This window comes from Vipera ursinii (genome assembly GCF_947247035.1).
Source record: "Vipera ursinii genome assembly, chromosome: 4".
In the NCBI taxonomy this organism is placed as follows: Eukaryota; Metazoa; Chordata; class Lepidosauria; order Squamata; family Viperidae; genus Vipera; species Vipera ursinii.
Genome location: NC_139514.1, coordinates 49,593,891 through 49,614,849, shown reverse-complemented (window position 1 = coordinate 49,614,849; position 20,959 = coordinate 49,593,891). Strand labels below are relative to the sequence as shown.

General features: G+C 36.5%; 2 protein-coding genes across 3 annotated transcripts in view; one reads left to right on the top strand and one right to left on the bottom strand.

Moving 5' to 3' along the window:
- Nucleotides 1-14,113, top strand: part of LTN1 (listerin E3 ubiquitin protein ligase 1) — a 33,472-nt gene extending 19,359 nt beyond the window's left edge. The window contains exons 16-30 of the mRNA XM_083361808.1: nt 225-426; nt 1,703-1,862; nt 2,051-2,155; nt 2,747-2,889; nt 3,128-3,263; nt 4,193-4,334; nt 4,870-5,083; nt 6,239-6,476; nt 7,346-7,420; nt 8,241-8,427; nt 9,879-10,050; nt 10,667-10,887; nt 12,732-12,926; nt 13,304-13,471; nt 13,935-14,113. Coding sequence (XP_083217934.1) covers nt 225-426; nt 1,703-1,862; nt 2,051-2,155; nt 2,747-2,889; nt 3,128-3,263; nt 4,193-4,334; nt 4,870-5,083; nt 6,239-6,476; nt 7,346-7,420; nt 8,241-8,427; nt 9,879-10,050; nt 10,667-10,887; nt 12,732-12,926; nt 13,304-13,471; nt 13,935-13,997 — 2,421 coding nt within the window. The 3' untranslated portion in view covers nt 13,998-14,113. The remainder of the gene's footprint in view (nt 1-224; nt 427-1,702; nt 1,863-2,050; nt 2,156-2,746; nt 2,890-3,127; nt 3,264-4,192; nt 4,335-4,869; nt 5,084-6,238; nt 6,477-7,345; nt 7,421-8,240; nt 8,428-9,878; nt 10,051-10,666; nt 10,888-12,731; nt 12,927-13,303; nt 13,472-13,934) is intronic.
- A 903-nt stretch (nt 14,114-15,016) lies between these two features.
- On the bottom strand, nt 15,017-20,608 carry HEMK2 (HemK methyltransferase 2, ETF1 glutamine and histone H4 lysine). 2 transcript variants are annotated; one of them, XM_083361835.1, is made up of 6 exons: nt 20,355-20,598; nt 18,554-18,640; nt 17,830-17,920; nt 17,027-17,110; nt 16,004-16,145; nt 15,017-15,252 (listed from the first exon to the last, which is right to left on the bottom strand). In XM_083361835.1, exons 1-6 carry the CDS (start codon nt 20,483-20,485, stop codon nt 15,146-15,148), a joined length of 642 nt encoding a protein of 213 aa, XP_083217961.1. In that variant the 5' UTR covers nt 20,486-20,598; the 3' UTR covers nt 15,017-15,145. The 2 variants fall into 2 exon arrangements, with proteins under 2 accessions (XP_083217961.1, XP_083217962.1); XM_083361836.1 differs by having other exon boundaries at nt 15,123-15,252; nt 16,109-16,145; nt 20,355-20,608.
- Between the last annotated feature and the right edge of the window lie 351 nt (nt 20,609-20,959).

The window sequence follows — 20,959 nt, the reverse complement described above, 5'->3', positions numbered from 1 at the left end:
ATATACTTTATATAATTATACATTATATTTATATTTATAGTATATTTTATATGTGTGTAAGGTAAATATATCCCTTGACAATTAGTGTCCTATCTAGCTTTAATTATTATCATTAATTAAATGTTACATATTCATGAAATTTTGTATCAGTATGGAATGAAATATTTGAAATTTTGCTTGTCTCAGAAGAATATATATTATACTCTTTCTATATGTCATTACAGTGGTTGAGGAAACCACTTCTGGAAGGAAGACTAAGTATAAATTGTGAATTACCTGGAATAGATAATACATTTTCTATCCCAGCTAAACTTCCAAGCCATCTTTGTACTGCAGCTCTGCTTAGTAGAATGGCATTATTTATACTGGAAAAGGAAGTTGTGTTTGAAAATCCTGAAGTAGAAAGAAGAAACATTGATAATATCAGTAAGTGACAGCCAAAAAAAATTAATTAATACCTGTGTGTGACAATCTATTATATTCTTTTTTTTCCTGTTATTGCCATTTTGCCAAAGAGAAATGTGACATATGTTACATTAAATATATAATAAAATTATATTTAAAACTTTAGGGGTCAATAATGACCTATTTGGATAAATGAATGTCACAAACATATCTTATGATAGGATAGCACCATTTTGCATAATTAATAGGTGCCATCCACAGTGATATTTCCTGGTTCTAGGCCAGCATTTCTCAACTAGAGCTTTTTGAAACCCTAGTGTTCTGCTTCAAGTAACTATGGGTTAACCAAGGGAACAAGATTGAAAAAAAAATCATCTTAAATTATCTACGGTGCCAAATGCTAGTGCTTGTGGCAGGGGAATTTTTGCGCCCTGTGACTTAGCTGTGGGCCTATTGTTTTGCTGTTGGGACATGAAAACAATTCACTTCTAATCTACACAATTCAAAATGTTTACAGCTTGAATTGTGTAGATTAGAAGTGAATAGTTTTGTGCAGTCTTAATATTTTTTCCAATTTTTATACAGGAGTTCCTAAGATCTGAAAATTATTTTAATGCTTCTTCCAAGTTAAAAAGGTTGAGAAAGGCTACTCTATTCCAGAAACCATTCTATATTTGTTGAAATACCACTATTGGTCCTCATTGTTGCCTCTCATTTTCAATTCTTTATTTATTTATTTTTATTTATTTTAATTCCATTTATATCCCGCCCTTCTCCGAAGACTCAGGGCGGCTTACAAGCTTAGCAGTAGCCTTCATTCTATGTATATGCCTGCTTATTAGGGCTTTCGCCCCCCCCCCCCCCAAGTGGCATTATTACAAAGTCAGCTTAATTGCCCCCAACAATCTGGGTCCTCATTTTACCTACCTCGGAAGGATGGAAGGCTGAGTCAACCTTGAGCCTGGTGGGATGCGAACCTGCACTAATTGCAGGCAATTATTATAACAAGTTTACATAATTATTACAACTATTTATATAATTATTATAAAATTATTATAAAGTTTAGAAGAACTACAAGAGTAAAATGTTTTATAAATAATTAAAATAAGCTTTCGTAAGTTTTCTTATTATACATAATTATTTTTATTTAGTAAATTAATAAACCAAATGTAAATCATAAATATATACACTAAATACAGTGTTTTGTTATTTAATAAAACCATAAAGAGTTAAATAATTATATACATCTAACTAGTAACTGTTAAATTTTACAAAAAATACATTTTTGTTTTTCTAGTTGTAGAACAGCTGTATGCCTTACAGTGGATTGAAGAATTAGCAAATCCATCTGATCTGCTACTTGAATTTCTTCATGATACTGAAGTAATGAAAATTTCACATGAAAATTTCTATCTACTCAATAATATTTCCCAACTTTTACAAATATTGTTTAATAGGTAAGTATTGAAGAAAAAATATGTATTTTTCATAAGGCTTTTATTAGAAATTATCTTGATTTTTTTCATTATTAATGTACCAGTACCTTCATACAAACTATTCTTACCTAAAATACTGTAAATACAAATGATTTTATTGTACTCATATATAAATCATGTTAATCTTAGAAACTTTGTATTCTTTGTAGATCAAAAGAGAGTGGACAACTTTGGGCTTTAACAATGGCTAAATTGATAAATACAAAAAACTTTCCACCCTGTGAGATTAAAGCACTTTTTGATTCATCTGAGAGGTATGATACCGTAGATAGTAAACTGGGAGTATGTGGGGATTATAATTTCTTGTCCTACTAATACACTGATTGAATCAAGACAGGAAAAAAGGCTGTACAGAACATCTTCCATTGCAAATAGAGATGATGTTGCCATTACCATTATTGGTCTCAGAAGAAACTTTGTCCTTTTCTGTAGAGCTGTATGTGTTTGTGTTTGTATGTATATATGTATATCCATATACATCTATGTGTATACACATACACATAAGTGTATACACACACATATACATAGGATTGTAATAGTTGTCTATTGCTTCTGAATCTTATATTAACTAATAGCTAACAGTAACACGCACACGCACACATATCTTGAATTCACTAATGGCCTTTTATCCTATATTACTTAAAATTTCTAACCGTAGATCCGTAACTGTTTCAAATAAATGGTGTAGCTGTCCAAAATGTCTGTCTTTCTTGAAGTTAGATAAGTTTTGTTACTCGTAGAGTTCTGCATATAACATATCTGTCATCCTGATTTTGGTATTTTTTTTTTATTAATACAAAAACAATTTTATATTGATATCCTGATTTTCTTTTTCCCATGAACAGCTTTTTCCCATTAACTCAAGGGAACCTGCATACACTTCAGAGTCTGTCTCCGTTTTTACCTGAGGAAGATAAGGAAGAACTTGTCATTAGGTTTACAGCTAAACTGATGACTTGTAATGGAACTGATCTCTTCGGTACTGAGGGTCAGTGTCTTAAATAATTTCTCCAATGCTACATTGAGTTGGAAGAGGTAGGGCGTTTAGTGCACATAATCACCTATTTATTTGCAATTGATAATTGCAAATCTATTTTAATGGATCTTGTTACTTTACTAGAATTGTCAGTATTAAGTTCTGATTACTAAACCCTTTAATTTTTTTTTCTTACTATACTTAAAAACATTTAATAACTTTTATTAAACTGATATTTCACACTATTCAGGAGCATTTGGATATCTTGGCATTTTAAATTCCTGCTTGAATACTCAAGATACTGATTACGGAGAACTAATGGCTGGAATATTGAAGGTCATCGTATCTTGGCGCAGTGATTATGAAGATAGTTTTCTTTTTTGCTGGTAAATTATAATTTGTAAAACAACTAAAACAGCCTTGCTCACATTATAATAGTCGAATTTTATTTATTTCAGTCTATGATTTTTAGTCCAATAGTTGCAAGCTTGTCTTTTTTATCAACTTTGACAAACTGGTCAGCATTTGAATGCATTTTGTTTTAGAAGAGACATCATGTGTATATAACAGGAATAAGAGTGCATCTTAATTCACTCCTATTGTTCACAGATTATAACGAGCATCACACTTTTTTTTATTAGAGTTTTACAAAAACAAAATTTTATAATATATCCCCAAATCCCTCCCACCCCAAACCCACCCACTTCCCCCCCCCCCCCACTTCCCAGAGCTAAATACAGGATTATAGAGCATCACACTTTAAAGAATCAATTATTTAATTTAATTTAATTTATTTAATTTAATTTCATTAAATAATCCGTTTTTTTATTGAAAGCTGCCATTGCGATATAGAAGTACTTAATATTAGTATATACTTTTGTGCTCTGAGTCTGTTGATTTTCACCAAGGAGAAATACCTTAATATACCTCATTATACAAGCTGAACTGTCCATAAATCAGCTATTGTTTTGTGGAGTTCTTGGTGCTCTCTAAGCTTGATCGTTTGCTTGTAGATTTTTCATTAGCCAACTAGGTAAAATCATGTTTTTCTTAGATTGGTTAATGAAACATGTGCAAGCAAACAACTAAGCTTCCATAGTGCAGTGCTGAGTTGCAGATACTCTTTTCTATTGGGAATACTTTTTTGTTGTTTGCATTCTTGTTTGTTTTGAACTTTCTCACCTGAATATTTTCTTTAGTAAATGAAATCTTGACAAGCAAAATTGGGGGTCTTGGTTTTATTATAATACAAACATTTGTCTTGCCCTTTCATTTTAGTTTTAGCTTCTAAACATTTTCTTAATTTTTGCCCCAGCAATCTACAAGAAGCAAATCCACAGCTGCTTAGTTTAAATATAGAAATGATCCGTTTCATTTCTCTGTTGCTGAAGAAGCCTCTCTCTTTATTGGAGAGTGAATGGGATTTTGTCATGTGTTCCATGCTAGCATGGTTGGAGGTAAGTAACAAAATATAAAGAGAATAATATGATTTCTGCATATAAAGAATGCCACATTCCTTGTGGGGGGAAAATCTCATTTTTTGGAAGTCTAAAATATGATGGAAAAGCTTATGTAAACTTCAGTAAGGTGATCATTACATGATCTTTGATTCTGATTATAAAATGTTTAAGACTTTTTTAAACGCTTCTGCTCCATCATGTACTCTGCAAACAGAATCAATTGTTGCATCAATATATGCATGTGCTTAATTAAGGTGATAGTCTCATCTATACTAAATTAAAGTACTATGGATTAAACTATAGAACAGAATTATTAAAATATAAGATTCTAGTAGTTAATAGATCATTCTTTAAACAATATGCACAAATATGCTTTTAACTACTTTATATTTTAATAATCAAATTGTTTTGATTTGTTATAAGTGGCAGATTTTTTAAAATGTACAGCTGAAGAGTTACTTAACAAATATTATTTGATGCGACATGTTTTAAAATTGGTTATGAAAAAATAATTTAATTTAATTATTTGCAGACAACCTGTGAAAACCCGGAAGTCTTTCCTGCCGCACAGGTACAGGTCTTTGCTTCTGTTAGCTGTGACCTGAGTGCTTCTCTAAGTGCGTACTTTCAGGCAGCAACTCCTGAAATGATTGAAGAATTTCCAGAAAATCTCATGTCTGAATGGCAGGACTTCTTTTCAGAAGGCATTCATAGCTTACTTCTGCCTCTGTTGGCAAAAATCACCAGTAAGTCGGTGACGGAGGGTATAAATACACAGACAGGCAATGCAGAGCCATAACATAAAAAATACTTTGACGGGCTATTTAACACTCCCTGTTTTTGTTAGTGAAGAGGTGATTGTAAGATTGGCGGTATAAAATAGGTAGATATTTTATTTATTATTTTTTTATTTATTAATTTAATTTATATACCGCCCTTCTCCCAGGGGACTCAGGGCGGTGAACAGGACAATACATAAAAACTAGTTACAAAAATTAAAATTATTAAAACGTGATTAAACAATGCCCATAAATTAATACAATTTAAAATTGAAGTTCATTTATAAAAATCCCACCCCGTCCCATCAGGCCAGGCCAGCTTGTTTAAAGAGATGGGTTTTAAGATCGCGCCGGAAGGAGCGGAGATCGGGCGCCATCCGGAGCTCAACCGGAAGATGGTTCCATAAATCCGGTGCACCCACAGAGAACGCCCTCCCCCTGGGGGCCACCAGTCGGCATTCTTTGACCGGTGGCACCCTGAGGAGGCCCTCTCTGTGGGAGCGTACTGGGCGGAGGGAAGTTGACGCCGGCTGCAGGTGCTCCCCAAGGTATTCCGGACCCATGCCATGAAGGGCTTTGTAGGTCATTACCAACACCTTGAACCTCACCCGGAAGACAACTGGTAGCCAATGCAGCTCGCGGAGCAAAGGTGTGACATGGGAGTATCGGGAAACTCCCAGTACAACTCTCGCGGCTGCATTCTGTACCAGTTGGAGCCTCCGAGTGGTCTTCAAGGGTAGCCCCATGTAGAGAGCATTGCAGTAATCAAGACGAGAGGTCACGAGCGCATGAGTGACCGTACGTAAGGCATCCCAGTCTAGATAGCGCAACTGGCGCACCAGTTTTGTGGTTTCCGGGATGTTATAAAGAAAAAAAAATCCGCACATAATTGCAAGATACTGCTTTTCCTTCCTAGTTTCCATTCCACCATCTTCTTTCAGAATTGCTTTGAACGCATTTCAGTTTTTCCGTTTCACTGGTGGTGGCATCATGTAAAACTCATTTTGAAAGTGCGACTGAATATTATTTATTTAGTTAGTTGAAAATCATTCTTTATAATTGCTACTTGAATATTTGTTAGAATAAATTCAGGCTGTGAATTATCTTGTACCTTCTGTACAGGAAAAGAACAAGATGCAATGGAAACATCATTTCAAAACTCTTTGGTGAAATCCTTGGGCAAAGCTTTAACATATATATCAAAGGATCAGTTACTGAACCACAGGCTTCCTGCCAGATTTGTGGCTGGTCAGAAAACAAATCTCCCTGACAATCTACAGACCTTGTTAAATACTTTTTCTCCATTACTACTCTTCAGAGCTAGACCTGTTCAAATTACAGTGTACCACATGTTAAACAAGTAAGCTATTTCCCATTTCCTTAGAGCATGCTGTGATATGTTCTAGTTCCATTTAGAATTTTCTCAGTATAAGAAATACTTCAAAGCTAGGGAATGTAGAAGTACTATTCTTTATCACGGTACAAAAATATGATACATTTTCTATATACTAATAGTTTTTTTTAATCAACCTAGGCTTTGCTTTCAGTGGAAGATAACAGAACTAGTGAATATAACTTCAGGCCCATATACGTCAGAATTTTTAAGAGCTGGATAGCTTAGTACAATATAGAGATGTTTACTACTGTAGCCTTTTTTGCTCCCTTTGATAACTTCTTCCATGGATGTGGCATGAATCTGCTGGAGGAGGGAGCATATTAAAATTAAAATAGACTTCTAGTTATCAAGTACTGTGTGGTTCTTTGCAGTATTCTAGATATGTACTGTATGAATATTACAGGCACCAGTGTGACTCAGTTAATCATCCTGGCCATTGGATTTCTTGACCTGCCTGACTTATTTTTCATTCAATAAGAATCTGGCATTCTTCAGAGCCAAACATCAGCCTCTCGTGTAATATGTATCAGCAGATACATCTTTCTGCCTCATAGAAATCCCCTCCCTACCCCTACTCCCCGGGGATGTATAGTATCTAAAATTATTGGTGAGTTGCTGAATTTTATGACTGGTCGTGCCAATCAAGGCAGCTATTAATTAAAAAAAAAACCAAGTCTGTCACCGTAGCCTTTTAATGACTGGGTCTGTCATATACCAGAAATTAATGTTTTAATATGAAATTGTTTTATTGTGATTACTTCTCAAAGCCAGATAAAGATTTATGCTATAAAAATATAAATAGGTTCTTCTCATTTCTTTGTTTCATATTCTAGGTTAATGTCTGATTTACCTAAATTTGACAATGTGGATCTCAGGTCTTACGGTGATGAAGAGGAGGAGCTATTATTGTACGTTTCATTTTATATTTACAATGATTTATAGAGTTGCTTGTCTGAGTGATTTGGGGCCAGTCACTCACTCTTAGCCCATCCCACCTCCTAGGGTTATTGTGAGGAAAATAGGAGAAGGAAGATGTTTCACCTCCTAGGTAAAACAAGTAATATTTGCGAATTTGAGTTTTATATATAGGAAAAATCGTAACATTAAACATTTTGTAATTGAAGATTTTTTCCCCAAATATGTTAAGTTCCTGTTTCCAAATTCCAGCATGGATCATGAACTCAAGTTTCTGAACTTGAATTTAAATCAAACTGAGACTTTTTGAAGACTAATTCTATTTAAGTTTTTGCATTAAAAAGATAAGCAGTAATCAGAGCTTGATCATTTATCTTCTAAGATTCCTAACTCTCTTTTTCTTTAGGTTGGAGGAAATTATGGCCATTAGTCATGGTCCCTAGAGACAAATAGAGGAAAAAAAACTATTTTAGTTAGAAAGAGATATGAGATATAATGTGACTTCCTCATACTAATGCATTTTGGAGCTTCCTGTTGGATTCCTGCACACTAAGAAAAATATGTGCTGTGGAGGAAGATATATGAGCTCTTAAAATGAAAAATGAAAAGCTGTACGTGTGAGAATTATATTACTCTGTAAATGGATGCCATGGATGGCCAAGGAGTGAAAAGAATAAAATACTGTGTCATGAAAGATACTCCTATTATTTCTGTTTTAAGCAATAAGGCTTTTTTAAGAGAGAGGTAGAGGTGTGTATGTAGAAAATAAGATTGTTCTTTTTCTACACACAATATTTCCTCTTTTTATTTTAGATCCCCACCAGCAGCACTTATGACTGTTCTTACCACTCAGGAAGATTTACTAGAAAACATCCTAGAATGCATTCCAGTTGGAGAATTTGCAGAAATTCAGCCAATGAGTGATGAGTTTTGCCTTATTTTAGGATATCTTCTTACCTGGAAATTAATTCTATCTTTCTTCAAAGGAGCTTCTTCCCAGGTAAATTATTTATTTTCTCCCCACCACCCTATGAATCCTTCAGATAGCAAGTCAGTTCAGTTAGAGTGTTCGTCTGTGTACATAAACATTTTACTCTTAGCAATAGAAATAAATTAATTGCAGGTTGGTTTGTCAGGAACATAATAATAATAATAATAATTATAACAACAACAACAATAACAACAACAACAACAATAATAATAATAATAATAATAATAATAAGATGATGATGATGATGATGATGATGATGATGGTGGTGGTGGTGGTGGTGGTGGTGGAAGGGACCTTGAAGGTTATCAACTCCAACCCCCTGCTCAGGCAGGAAACCCTATACCATTTCAGACAAATGGCTGTCCAGTCTCTTCTTAAAAACTTCCACTGTTGGAGCATTCACAGCTTCTGGAGTCAGGTTGTTCCACTGATTAATTCTTCTGTCAGGAAATTTCTCCTTAGTTCTAGGTTGCTTCTCTCTTTGGTTAATTTCCATCTGTTGCTTCTTGTTCTGCCTTCAGGCGCTTTGGAGAATAGCTTGTCTCCCTCTTCTTTGTGGCAAACCCTGAGATATTGGAACACTGTTATCATGTCACCTCTAGCCCATCTCTTCATTAAACTAGCATACCCAATTCCAGCAACGTTCTTTATATGTTTGATCATCTTTGTTGCTCTTCTCTGTACTCTTTCTAGAGTCTCAACATCTTTTTTACATCGTGGTGACCAAAACTGGATGCAGTATTCTAAGTGTGGCCTTACCAAGGCATTATAAAGTGGTATTAACACTTTACATGATCTTGATTCTCTCCCTTAGTTAATGCAGCTGCAGCACACTGCTGGCTTATATTTAAGTGATTGTCCACGTATTCTCATATATCTAGCCATAAGAACATGGGAAAAATTATCTCACCCCTAGCAATAGGAAAGCACTATTGAGCTCCCGTGGGCTATTTTATTATTGCTTGGTTGTTAATAACAAAATATAAACTGTTTGGTAGACAAATAAGATGAAATAAAAATAAATTGTGACTGGTAGATTTTGAAATAAGATTTGATAGGCATTCAGGCTTTTTCGGTAAACACAGTGCATAATCCCAGGTTGTTTAGAAGATGGAAAGGTATGTTGTTATATGGATGTACGGTTTATCCATCAACTGTATCATGCTAGCACCTAACAATTTTATCTGTTGTTATCAGAAATAAAATGCCACCAATGGTCTCTAGTATGATGTAGGGTTTTTTTTGCATGGGCCTTTCTACAGGGGCCAAAAGGGCTCACTAGATGCTAAGAGTAGAAATCAAATCAAATAAAAACATAATTTTAAATGAACCTTTCTCTATTCCATTTACTTCATGGTCTCTGGAAGCAGGGCTTAGAGGCACTTTCCAGTAAGAATTCTTATTTTATTTAAATGTTTCATAATTCATGGGAATTATTTTACATGTTATTTTTCCTCCAGCTTCGAGCTCTTTATTCACAATACCTTCGAAGAACTAAGAGTTTGAATAAACTATTGTATCACTTGTTCAGGCTTATGCCGGAAAACCCAACTTTTCCTGGATCAACATCAGAACTTTTAAATAAAGATATAAAAACATATTTTACTGAAGAGCTTGATTTAGATATCAAAGGCAAGTCAAAATATTCTTAATGTTTCTGTATTTCATTATTTGAGGTTTTTGTGTTTTTTTGGTTAGGGCTTCTTTGGGCTAGTCATTAACCTCTAAAATATTGTCCTATTTTCAGGTGGTTTAATGGCAGAACAAATACCTCCTAAAATATCCTTATTTTTATTGCAGTAATTCACAATCAACACAAAATGGCTGACACTCTGTGCTGAATAGGTCCCAGTTAAAGCTCAGTAAATTTTAGTTATACCAAGATGTGCATTTTTTTTGATTTACCGATCCCTACAGTGTTTTCATAGATTTTTTCCCTTTGAAATTCCAAGCTGAAAGAATATGTGCATGCTTCTATATGGTCAGCATCCCATTTTAAAAGAGAAATCTGGGATGATTACCCACAAGCCTTTTCCTTTTAATGGCCAATGGAGAGAAAAATTGAGATGAATGAGTAGCCAAAACTTGTCTGTGAATGATTGTGAGGCATTTCACTTAATAATTCAAGTAAGAATGTATACTATTTTACTGACATTACTAAGAAATAGAAATATTGTAATTGAAAATATGAAACTCCAGCACTTTTTAAACTGGCTTTATTTCTACTTTTTTCCCATTTGTTCTATAGACACGCTAGCAATGTCCTCACACATTCCACATTTGGCCTGTACTGTCTATTGTATGACCTTAAAAGATTTGCCAGCTATGGTTCGTCTTTGGTGGAACAGCTGCGAGAAGCGAGTCTTCAGCGTTGTAGATAAATTTACAAGCAAATATGTTAGCGGTATACTGTCTTCCCAAGAAATATCTTCTGTGCAGACCAGTATCCAGTTGTTTAATGGCATGGCGGTTTGTATCATTATCTTTTTATTATCTCTGTGTGTGTATTTGTGTGCAGTTCATTGTGTGCTATACATGATGAAATGCAGTGATACAACTATCTCCTGAGAGTTGATTGGAAGCACTGGCACTGAGGTGATCTTAGGGTAGTTCTCAAAAAATGCAGTGAAGTCATCTGCAAGCTAAGCAACCTTCTATGAAGCATTTCTGTTCTAAGAAGTACCTAAGTTGTTTCCATTACTAAATAAATGTTGGCTCTGGGGATGTTTTGTGGAAGACAATTTTTCTCTGATGGGTGGGGGCACAACCTAGATCCTGCGAATACAGTTGTGCTCACCCGCCACTCACCTCCAGCTGTGCAGCCCAGTTCCAAACAGGTCACAGATCAGTGCAGCCCGGGGTTGGGGGCCCTTGCCTTAGAATATATGCAAAAATCTAGCTATTGTTGAATGGTGCCACTCCGTCAAATAATAGTTTATCTTGTAAAAATAAATTCAAGATGACAATAAAATTCCACATTTCCCTACAGTATTTGGGATTATTTGATGTGTGCTCTATTAAATATCTAGATGCAATTAAAACAAAGCAAAAGTAGTTTATTAGTTAGAGCCTACAACAGGGGTAGGCAACTTCGGCTCTTTTATGACTCATGGACTTCAACTCCCAGAATTCCTGAGTCAGCATAGCATAGCTGACTCAGGAATTCTGGGAGTTGAAGTCCATGAGTTATAAAAGAGCCGAGGTTGCCTACCCCTGGCCTACAATTAGCTATAAGAAATATGAAGTTATGATTACCAAGCATATGAAATTATGCTGATTTTTCTTTCAGTTAAGCTCATTCATAACAATATAGAATCCGTGCTTTTTAAAAACCCTCTTCAATATAGCATGTATATAAGTTATCTAAGCAGATCTTCTTTCTTGTGAATGTTAAGAATATTAATTTGTCAGACTTGACCTGTTTTATCATTTGTATAGATTTGTGCTCTAAAGAAAGTCTAAAGTTATACTCAGATTATTAATTAAAATATTGGATTGTGCATATTGTGGAATAGAAAGTACAACTATCTATTAATACTAATTCAGCCTTATTTAACCCAGTTTGAGCATCTTTAGGTGGAAAGAGGTTTTACTGTGCTATACTATTATAAACATGATTTTTATTGTTGCTTAAAACAGAAAGTTTGAAAAAAAAAATCACCCACAGGTTGTCCTCACTTAATAACCATTTCTTCAGCAACTCTTCAAAATTATGACAACACCAAATGAATGGCAATTTTGACTGGTCCTTGGAGTTAGCTATTGCAATGCCGCTTGTGGTCAGTTGGCGGGACACCTTGACCGCAGTGTGCATTTCAACAGTCCTTGCCTATCTCTTCCATCTCTGCCCTTTACACTCCCACCTGCTCCTGCCAAGCTTTGCCCTTTTCTTCTTCCTCCTCCTCCTCCTCCTTCTGCTGATAAGGCATGCCCAGTCAAGGCAAGTGCTGGGTGTTGCATGGCCTCCATGAAACCTTGTAAGGCCCCAGGAAGGCATCACAAGGGTTAACAACTGCCTCAGCTGGGCAGAAGGCAACAGCAGGGGGTAATAGAAGTCAGGGCAATCAAAAGGACAGAGATAGATGAGTGGAGTTGAAGTGGAGGTCAGACAGGCTGGGAAAATGTGAGATCTTTGTCAGCTGGAATTGCCATCATTAAATGGTAGGGTAATGTGATGTTTCACCTAATGACTGGTTCGCTTAGTGATGGAAATTTCGCTTCCAATTCAGTTCGTTAAGCTAGGTCTTAAAACTAAACAGTGGGATCGAAACATTATTGCTATAATAAATGGTTTAATATTTTTATTTTTACAGGTAAAAGCTCGATCTGCTACTCGAGAAGTCATTGCTACTTACTCAGTTGATGATATATTCATTGAACTGATTATACAGCTTCCCCCAAATTATCCCTTGGGCTCCATAGCTGTAGAGAGTGGAAAAAGGGTTGGTGTAGCAGTTCAGCAATGGCGCAATTGGATGCTGCAGCTTAGCACTTATCTCACTCATCAGGTACTTTTTCATATACAGTCTTGAATTAAGATCTGCTCTAAATAACAGATACCTGAAGTACTTGAAAGGAAAAAAAAATTGTCTGGGACTCCTAGCAGTACTTTTGGCCAGTTTATAAAGCAGTTGCATTCTTCCCGGATCACTTAACTGATCTCCAGTGCTGCAACAGTATCCCAGGAAAATATATGGTAGGTCAAACTGATTATCCAACTCATCGCCACTAAATAAAAACCTCACTGTATAATGTTATATACTGCATTGCGAGTTATATTACGTGCATCTACAGGACGTTGTAAAAAATAAAATGGAAAATTGGGATAAAAGTTTCACTGCATGGTGATATTGCACAAAGCTGAAATGCATGGTTTTCCCAACAGAATGGAAGCATTATGGAAGGGCTAGCATTGTGGAAAAACAATGTGGATAAACGATTTGAGGGTGTTGAAGATTGCATGATCTGTTTCTCAGTTATACATGGTTCCAACTACTCCCTTCCCAAAAAAGCTTGCAGAACATGCAAGAAAAAGTTCCATTCAGCCTGTCTGGTAAGTATCTTGACTAATAATATTTCTGAAGGAAAACAAGTCTGAAATTTATATGGCTTTAATGCTACCGGTACTCATATGAACATTAAATAAAAAGCTTAAAATATTTTATTGTTAATTTTGTAAAGGGAACTCTTTAGCAAATTATGGGATCCTTTAAATTGAAATGATTTGCTGTTTTCAGAGGGGCAATGGAAGTTTTTATGTTTCAGGGGTTTTTTTGTGCCTTCGATGTACATCAGAGCTTACGGGAAATTGGCTTGTGAAAGAGTAGCCTTCATGAAATAGCCTAGTATTGTTGGCTACTAGGCTATTCCATGAAAATACTTCATTACAAATAGGCACTGAATATTTAACTTAGATTTAAAGATGCCATAAAGTATTTAATCTCGACTAGCTAGTGTTTGATTGTGAATAGTAAATACTAGACTATTTTTAATATTTGCTTTCTGAATTCCTCTAGTACAAATGGTTTACATCTAGCAACAAATCCACTTGCCCTCTTTGTCGAGAGACTTTCTTCTGATAGGCATTTTTCTGCTTCATGGAGCCTAAAGAAGCAATTGAAAACCATCATACTTGGACTGAGCAGTAAAACCTTAATTTCTTCACCTACAATAAAAAGTTCAAACTGATCGATCATTTATTAGTATTATTTACTATTTTTGCATTAAAATATTCAGATGTGAAATGTAGAAATGGGTGACGTGTAACAGTTTTTGATCTCTGGCTGTGTAGTGTATCTTGTCTTACATAAGAAAGCCCCTGTTAAGGTTGAAAGAATTTTAGCAGCATGCAGAGCAATTTAATAGTTTGCTCAGTTAGAGATCATGATTAGAATTGGTATTAAGGGTTCAAAATGAGAGGGCTATACACACACTTGAGATACTCACATATGCATCTGTGCTACTGATTCTTAAACTGTGTATTAGATTTGAGGTAGCGGGAAACAATATTGCGAGCCAACTAGTGCAGCTTATAGCAATTGCCAGTACTGTAGTAGGGACTAGTGGCGTGCAAAAGATTCTGAATTTATACATTCAAGTTTGAAACAGCTGTTCCAACCATATTTTAACGATTCTGACTAATAATATTCTAAACCTGAAATATTTATTGTGAAATTGTAATAACTATTTCAAACTTGAAATAGTTGTTTTTACTTAAACATTTACCTTTGCAGGTGCTTGTTTTTATTTCTGCCAAGCCAGTGTAGAACACCTATAAGAATTCTAAATTTGAAACATTTTTCGTAAGGTTGAAAAAGCTATTTCAAGCTTGAAACAGCTATTTTTTTACTTAAACTCTGCTTGCCCCTGAGGTCAGAATATGCAACAGAAACAAGAGAATTACTTCAATGCTAAATTCATCATTCAGAATCTCTGAAACTCAAGATGGTAAAAAGAAGCAACCTTAGGACAACAGCCACAATCTCTCTTCTCTTAATTACTTGTAAGATAGGATTGTAAACAATGTAACAATGTTTCCACTTTTATAAATTTATTGTCAGAATTTTGATTTTACACATATGGAAATATTATGCATATTTTTGAATTAAGATAATGTGCTAATGTATACTTGTTGACAGCAGTTAGAATTTAATTGTAATTAAATGTAGTAAAGATGGTATTTTAAAGCAAAGAGTCTACTGTATGAAGATTCCTCCAGGAGCCAGTTTCAGGATTTGTAGAATTTCAGTACTGAAAGATACTCCCTTCCTGCTTGTCTGGAAATTACTTTCTTGCCATTTAAACCACATTCCTGCAATATTTTAATAATTTCATCTGCAATTTAAAATGAGATTATCATTCAGTTTAGAAATAACAACTGACTTTATTGCTAATCTAACACCAGCTGCCTGCAATTAGTGCAGGTTTGCATCCCACCAGGCTCAAGGTTGACTCAGCCTTCCATCCTTCCGAGGTAGGTAAAATGAGGACCCAGATAGTTGGGGGCAATTAAACTGACTTTGTAATAATGCCGCTTGGGGTGTGTGTGAAAGCCCTAATAAGCAGGCATATACATAGAATGAAGGCTACTGCTAAGCTTGTAAGCCGCCCTGAGTCTTCGGAGAAGGGCGGGATATAAATGGAATTTTTAAAAAAAATCTTGGGGGAAAAAATGACAGTACACTGCAGCCATTTCCATGTATTTTATCTCTATATAATAAAAGGAAAGTTAGCCTGTTTCTTAGGATCCCAGTATCCTGTGCTGGCCACAACTCCGTGCATTCAATGCAGGTTAAATAAATAAATCTGCCCAAAGTACGAATAGTAAGAAAAATAGCCCCTGTGCTTCATTTCATTTTCTTTATAAATTGGCCCTACGTTTGAAAAAGCATCTATGTTCTTTTGTTGATGGTATTTAATAGCAACATAATAATACACATAATAAAGCTTAGACCTGCATTTACTACAATCAAATTTGAAATAGAATTTTTACCCAGGACTCAAAAGATTTTACATAGCTATTAAAAAGTATTTTGCATGACAATCAACCACCACAATATTTAAGAAGAAATTGAGGTATGGCTACCTGGATTATTTTCTTTAATTGTAACTAAATAAAACAATCCTCTTGCTGATAGTAAGTCTGACACAAGTGGGAACAGTCTATCCATAACCTCTCTGCCATTTTTACCTCCAGCCCAGGCTGCTTCTATTCCATGAGTTTGTATCTAGAACAAATAAAATATGGAAAATTGAACTGAAAGATTGTCATACAGAAGAAGACTGGGTAGACCTGTTCCAAGTTATTTCAGAAGAAATAACGTGTATTTCTATTGGACATTACACATGCTTAAGAATTGTTCTGCAGTTCTTGTTCTGTGTTTCTTGGGAAGTGCTAGATTCCTCCTTGCTCTGTCAGATGCTGCAATATTGGATTTCTTCATTGGACAGGGAGATAGATTAGGTCATCTCCAAGATACAATCAGTGATTATAGTCTATGCCTCTATGGAATTGGGATTAAGCCACAAATATCAAGAGAAGATGCAGAAACAAGAAAAATGATAAGTGAAAGATGAAATGTTCTATTTATAAGTAACAGCTTAGAAATATAAAAGCTAGGGTGTGAAAAAATCAATTTCCATCTCATTGAATTTTTTTCAATACTAGTAATACTTTACAGAAGCTATAGGTAAAGGTAAAGGTTCCCCCGCACATGCGTGCTAGTCGTTTCCAACTCTAGGGGCCGGTGCTCATCTCCGTTTCAAAGCCGAAGAGCCAGCTCTTGTCCGAGGACGTCTCCGTGGTCATATGGCAGGCATGACTACATGCCAAAGGCGCACGGAACGCTGTTACCTTCCCACCGTAGTGATCCCTATTTTTCTACTTGCATTTTTACGTGCTTTCGAACTGCTAGGTTGGCAGAAGCTGGGACAAGTAACAGGCGCTCACTCTGTTACGCGGCACTCAGGGTTCGACCTGTCAAACTGCCGACCTTCTGATCAACAAGCTCAGTGTCCTAACCCACAGCCACCGCGTCCCTACAGAAGCTATACATTGCTACAATTGGTAAATTGTTAATTGGTATTCTTAAATCTCATATGATCATACCTCAGCAGAAGGGGTTACCACATAAGGTGGGTTAAATAACAGCAAATCAACTTTTCCATGTAATCGTGTGAACAATCCTGTTACCTGAACATAAATAAAAACATTAGCATTTATGTAATACATACAATTATGCAGATCACTACAAAAGATATTGAAAGTTACAGGTTCCTTCTTACAGAAGAAACAAATGAAGAAAGTGAAAAGCAGGTATTAGTGAGAGAGCACCATATTTTGCCAAGAATATAAAATCTAATGCCAGATAATCTTATTCCCACATTACGTCTACCAGTGCTTATTCCAGGAAAACCAGAATACTAAAAATATATTCAATACCTGCTTTCTGGTTTTTGTTTCATATTACAATTAAAATCTATCAGCCTATGAAAATTGGTTTATCATACATTATATAATGGGTAAAGGAGCTTGCATGTTACATTAATAACCTTTGTCTTGCATTCCCATGCTTCATATTACTCTACTGCTAAGATGCTCATCACCAAAACTTTTATATGTTTTTGCTAAGTCACTCATTCTACACGCAAGCTAAAATACACTGAGGTACCAAGTGCCACTAACATTATTCAAACTAACACTTGAAAACAATATCAGAGCAGGGCAGATCACATCTTGTGTCATGAAATCAGCTGACTGGTACACAGGCAAGCAGAAGAGCTCCATCACTTCTAGAGATACTTGTTATAATAGCCATTCTTACCCTAAAATTTAGCATACACAATGTTTGAAAATTAATAACCTTTTAAAATTTGCTGACCAAAACAAATCAATTACAATTTATGTCTTACCAGGTCAGTAATTACTGGCTGAATTTGAACACGATTTTGTCTAGCTGTCTCCGCTGTGCATAGACCAGCCACAGGGTTGATATCAGTACACCTGTATGCACAAAATTACATTTTAATAAACAGAAGCTATCTTTGTTTACCTTAGAAAACAATTGGTCAGATATAATTTAGATATTTGATTGCACTGCCATCTTGATTTTTCTGATGCTTTCCATAGATGACCCTGGTTTCATGAAATATGTAAGTCCTTGGTTAATAACCATTTGTTCAGTGATCATTTTATGACAGCCCTAAACAAATGGAAATTATTACTGATCCTCAAAGTTCCAGTCATCTGGAACTTGTAAATCTTAATGCAGAGTAATGTCGTTTTTGTGCTGTACCTTAAATGTACATGTGACTGCATGTAAGAAAGTGCTACTGTATACATACTGAGGACACATTAAAGCAGATAAATATTGGTTTTGAAAACAATAGTGAAATACAAGCAACAGTTCTGAACTGAGCCATTATCTTGTGGAACTGTCAGTTATACTGTTTAACACCAAATTGTATTTCTTTTATCTAATGTTTTTACTCAGTGAAAAATTATATCTAAATTTACATGTAATAATAGCTCATATTCACATCCCAAAGACTATGCTACATTATTTAACTAACTAGCATCAGAAGCACCCTATTTCTTGCTTACCTTGTATAACTCAAATGGCATATAAATACTTACATGTAAAATGCTTTGGATCCAACAATTGAAGCTAAAAAAGTTGAAACTACTCCAGATCCAGATCCTACTTCAAGGCATATATCAATGCTAAATGAATGCAAAAATAATGGTTTGCAGAGATTAAAATGAGAAATACAATGTTATATAAAAACATACATGGTTTAACGTATACATTTCTGAACTATCCATTTTCAAATTAAAAATTAGATCCATCAATCAATGAGCAATGTCAGTTATTAGTTTAATAAATGTAATCTGTAACTATAAAATAATTGCAAGATCCAATCTGGGCCAGTCATCCTCTGGTCCCAGTGACCGACCCGGATTGGATCTTGCAACATTATCCTGGGACACGTATATTTGCCTTCATTCGTAAAAAAAATACTGCCCTAAGTGTAATTTAAATTAAATAATTATATTTGTATGCTTCCCAAAGCTGTTCATTGTTAGGTGGCATCCAACTTTAATAAATTATTGCTATTATTACTATTCAACTTTGCTGATTTCTGAGACTGATAAATTCTACCTGCAATGCGATTTTACGTATCAATAAGGAAACATTTTATATTTATGGGTAACCTAAGTCTAGAGCAGGGGTGTCAAACTCAATTTCCTTGAGGGCCGCATCAGCATTGCGGTTGCCCTCAAAGGGCTGGGTGGGTATGGCCAGGGTGGGCGGGGCCTACTGGGTAGGCGTGGCTAGAGTGCGTATGGCCTACTGGGTGGGCGTGGCCAGCTCTACATCGTTCGCATCAAGGGTGCCTATGGGGGCCTGGGCAAGAGTGGGACAGATCTGAGGGTCTCTGGCAGAAGGAGGGTCTCTGGGCCAGGGCCAAGGCAGTGGGGGCCATTCCCTCACTGTTTCCAGGATGGCTTCGCGGGCGACATGAAACCACTTTGCAGGCTGGATCTGGCCCCCGGGCCTTGTGTTTGACATGTCTGCTCTAGAGGCTTTATAGATTTTATTCTATTTATGTCTGGTGTTTACTTGTACGTTAATATTCCAGAGATGCTTATTTGCCTTATTCCTCCTCACGGCAGGTGTAATTCTAGCAATATCAAGCGGGCGAGGGGGGGATACACACACGAACACACACACACACACACACACACACACACACAACCTTTCCTTGTAAGATTTATTTGAACTCTTCCCAGCAAAAAAATAATAATATCTTTTCTATCACTTGAATGCAATGATGGCCAAACCATTCTTCCGCAACAGAACAGAATGCAGTACGTGGATGGTATTTGCAGGATGCCTTTTGGAAAACAGATACAGTTAACGGGCCCCAACTTAGTGACCAGAAAGTTCACACATTATGGTGAGTTGTATGATGTTATTTAATAGATTACAAAGAGCTGAGATCTCCGTTGAAGTGAATTTGATTCCTGATTACACGTAGCTTTCTTGACTCTCTTTCTCCAGAAAGTCTTTCCCCACCTCCACTCTTCTGTCAAGCCCTGCCCTCTCCCTGTCAAATATTAACCCTGACAGATCAGACTGGGTGATCAATTTAATCTTTTAATCGTCTCATATACGAGGAGTAGCAGCTTTAATTCTCCCGGACGTTCGTTTCTTAGCTGTATATAAAAAACAAAACAAAACCAGGCTTATCCAATGTGCCCCATGGATCTTCTGCACACCTCGGGACACAACTTCACACATTTCGCTAATCTAGGCCGTATAATTGCAAATGCACCGTAGGTGTTTCCTATAGTGCCGAGCCAAGCCCGCCCGCTCGCTCGCAGTCCCCGAGTTCTTCTCGGGCTTGCGCAGCCCCGCCGATCGGCGCCTCACCCGGCGCTTCTCAGAGCCTCGGCATCCTGCTCGAGGGCGTCGAGCAGCAAGTAAGTGTCTTCGGCGGGCTCATAAACAGCGCTGAAGGGACCCTCTGGACCCACGTGCTGGTGCCGCGGGGTTGGGATCATGGCCGCCGCGGTTCTTATCCCGGCCACGAGGGGACGAGCCTGCAGCAGCCATAGACCTGCCCGATAAACAAACAAGAATTATCTTGATTCACAGCGTCGCTTTTCAGCGCGGGCGAGAGAAACAAGGAAAAGCCGGCCCTTCGCTCCTTTCACGCCTGCGCTCCGTCAGAAGCGCCCAATGATGGAGGCAGAGAAACTAAAGCCCGGCCCCTTTAAAGGAACAGTGGCTTCCGATTCGTCGCTCTTAGAGACGGAAAGGTTGCGTGCGGTTAGTACAGGGGTAGGCAACCTCGGCTCTTTTATGACTCATGGACTTCAACTCCCAGAATTCCTGAGTCAGCTATGCTCTTCCTTGAGTCACAAAAGAGCCGAGGTTGCCTACCCCTGGGTTAGTATCTGCTGCTCAGGCTCAGCTCTTGAGGGAGATTTATTGGCTTTTCTTTGCTTTTCTTTGCTAATATGCCATTTATTATT

What these genes read in the sequence shown, in the direction of transcription:
- HEMK2 (XM_083361835.1), bottom strand. Translation starts at nt 20,485, where the DNA reads ATGATCCCAACCCCGCGGCACCAGCACGTGGGTCCAGAGGGTCCCTTC. An exon ending in GGATCCAAAGCATTTTACAT is followed by an intron (nt 17,921 to 18,553) that starts GTAAGTATTTAT and finishes TTGTGCATACAG; the next exon opens with GTGTACTGATATCAACCCTG. An exon ending in AATTAAAGAAAATAATCCAG is followed by an intron (nt 15,253 to 16,003) that starts GTAGCCATACCT and finishes TTTAAATTGCAG; the next exon opens with ATGAAATTATTAAAATATTG.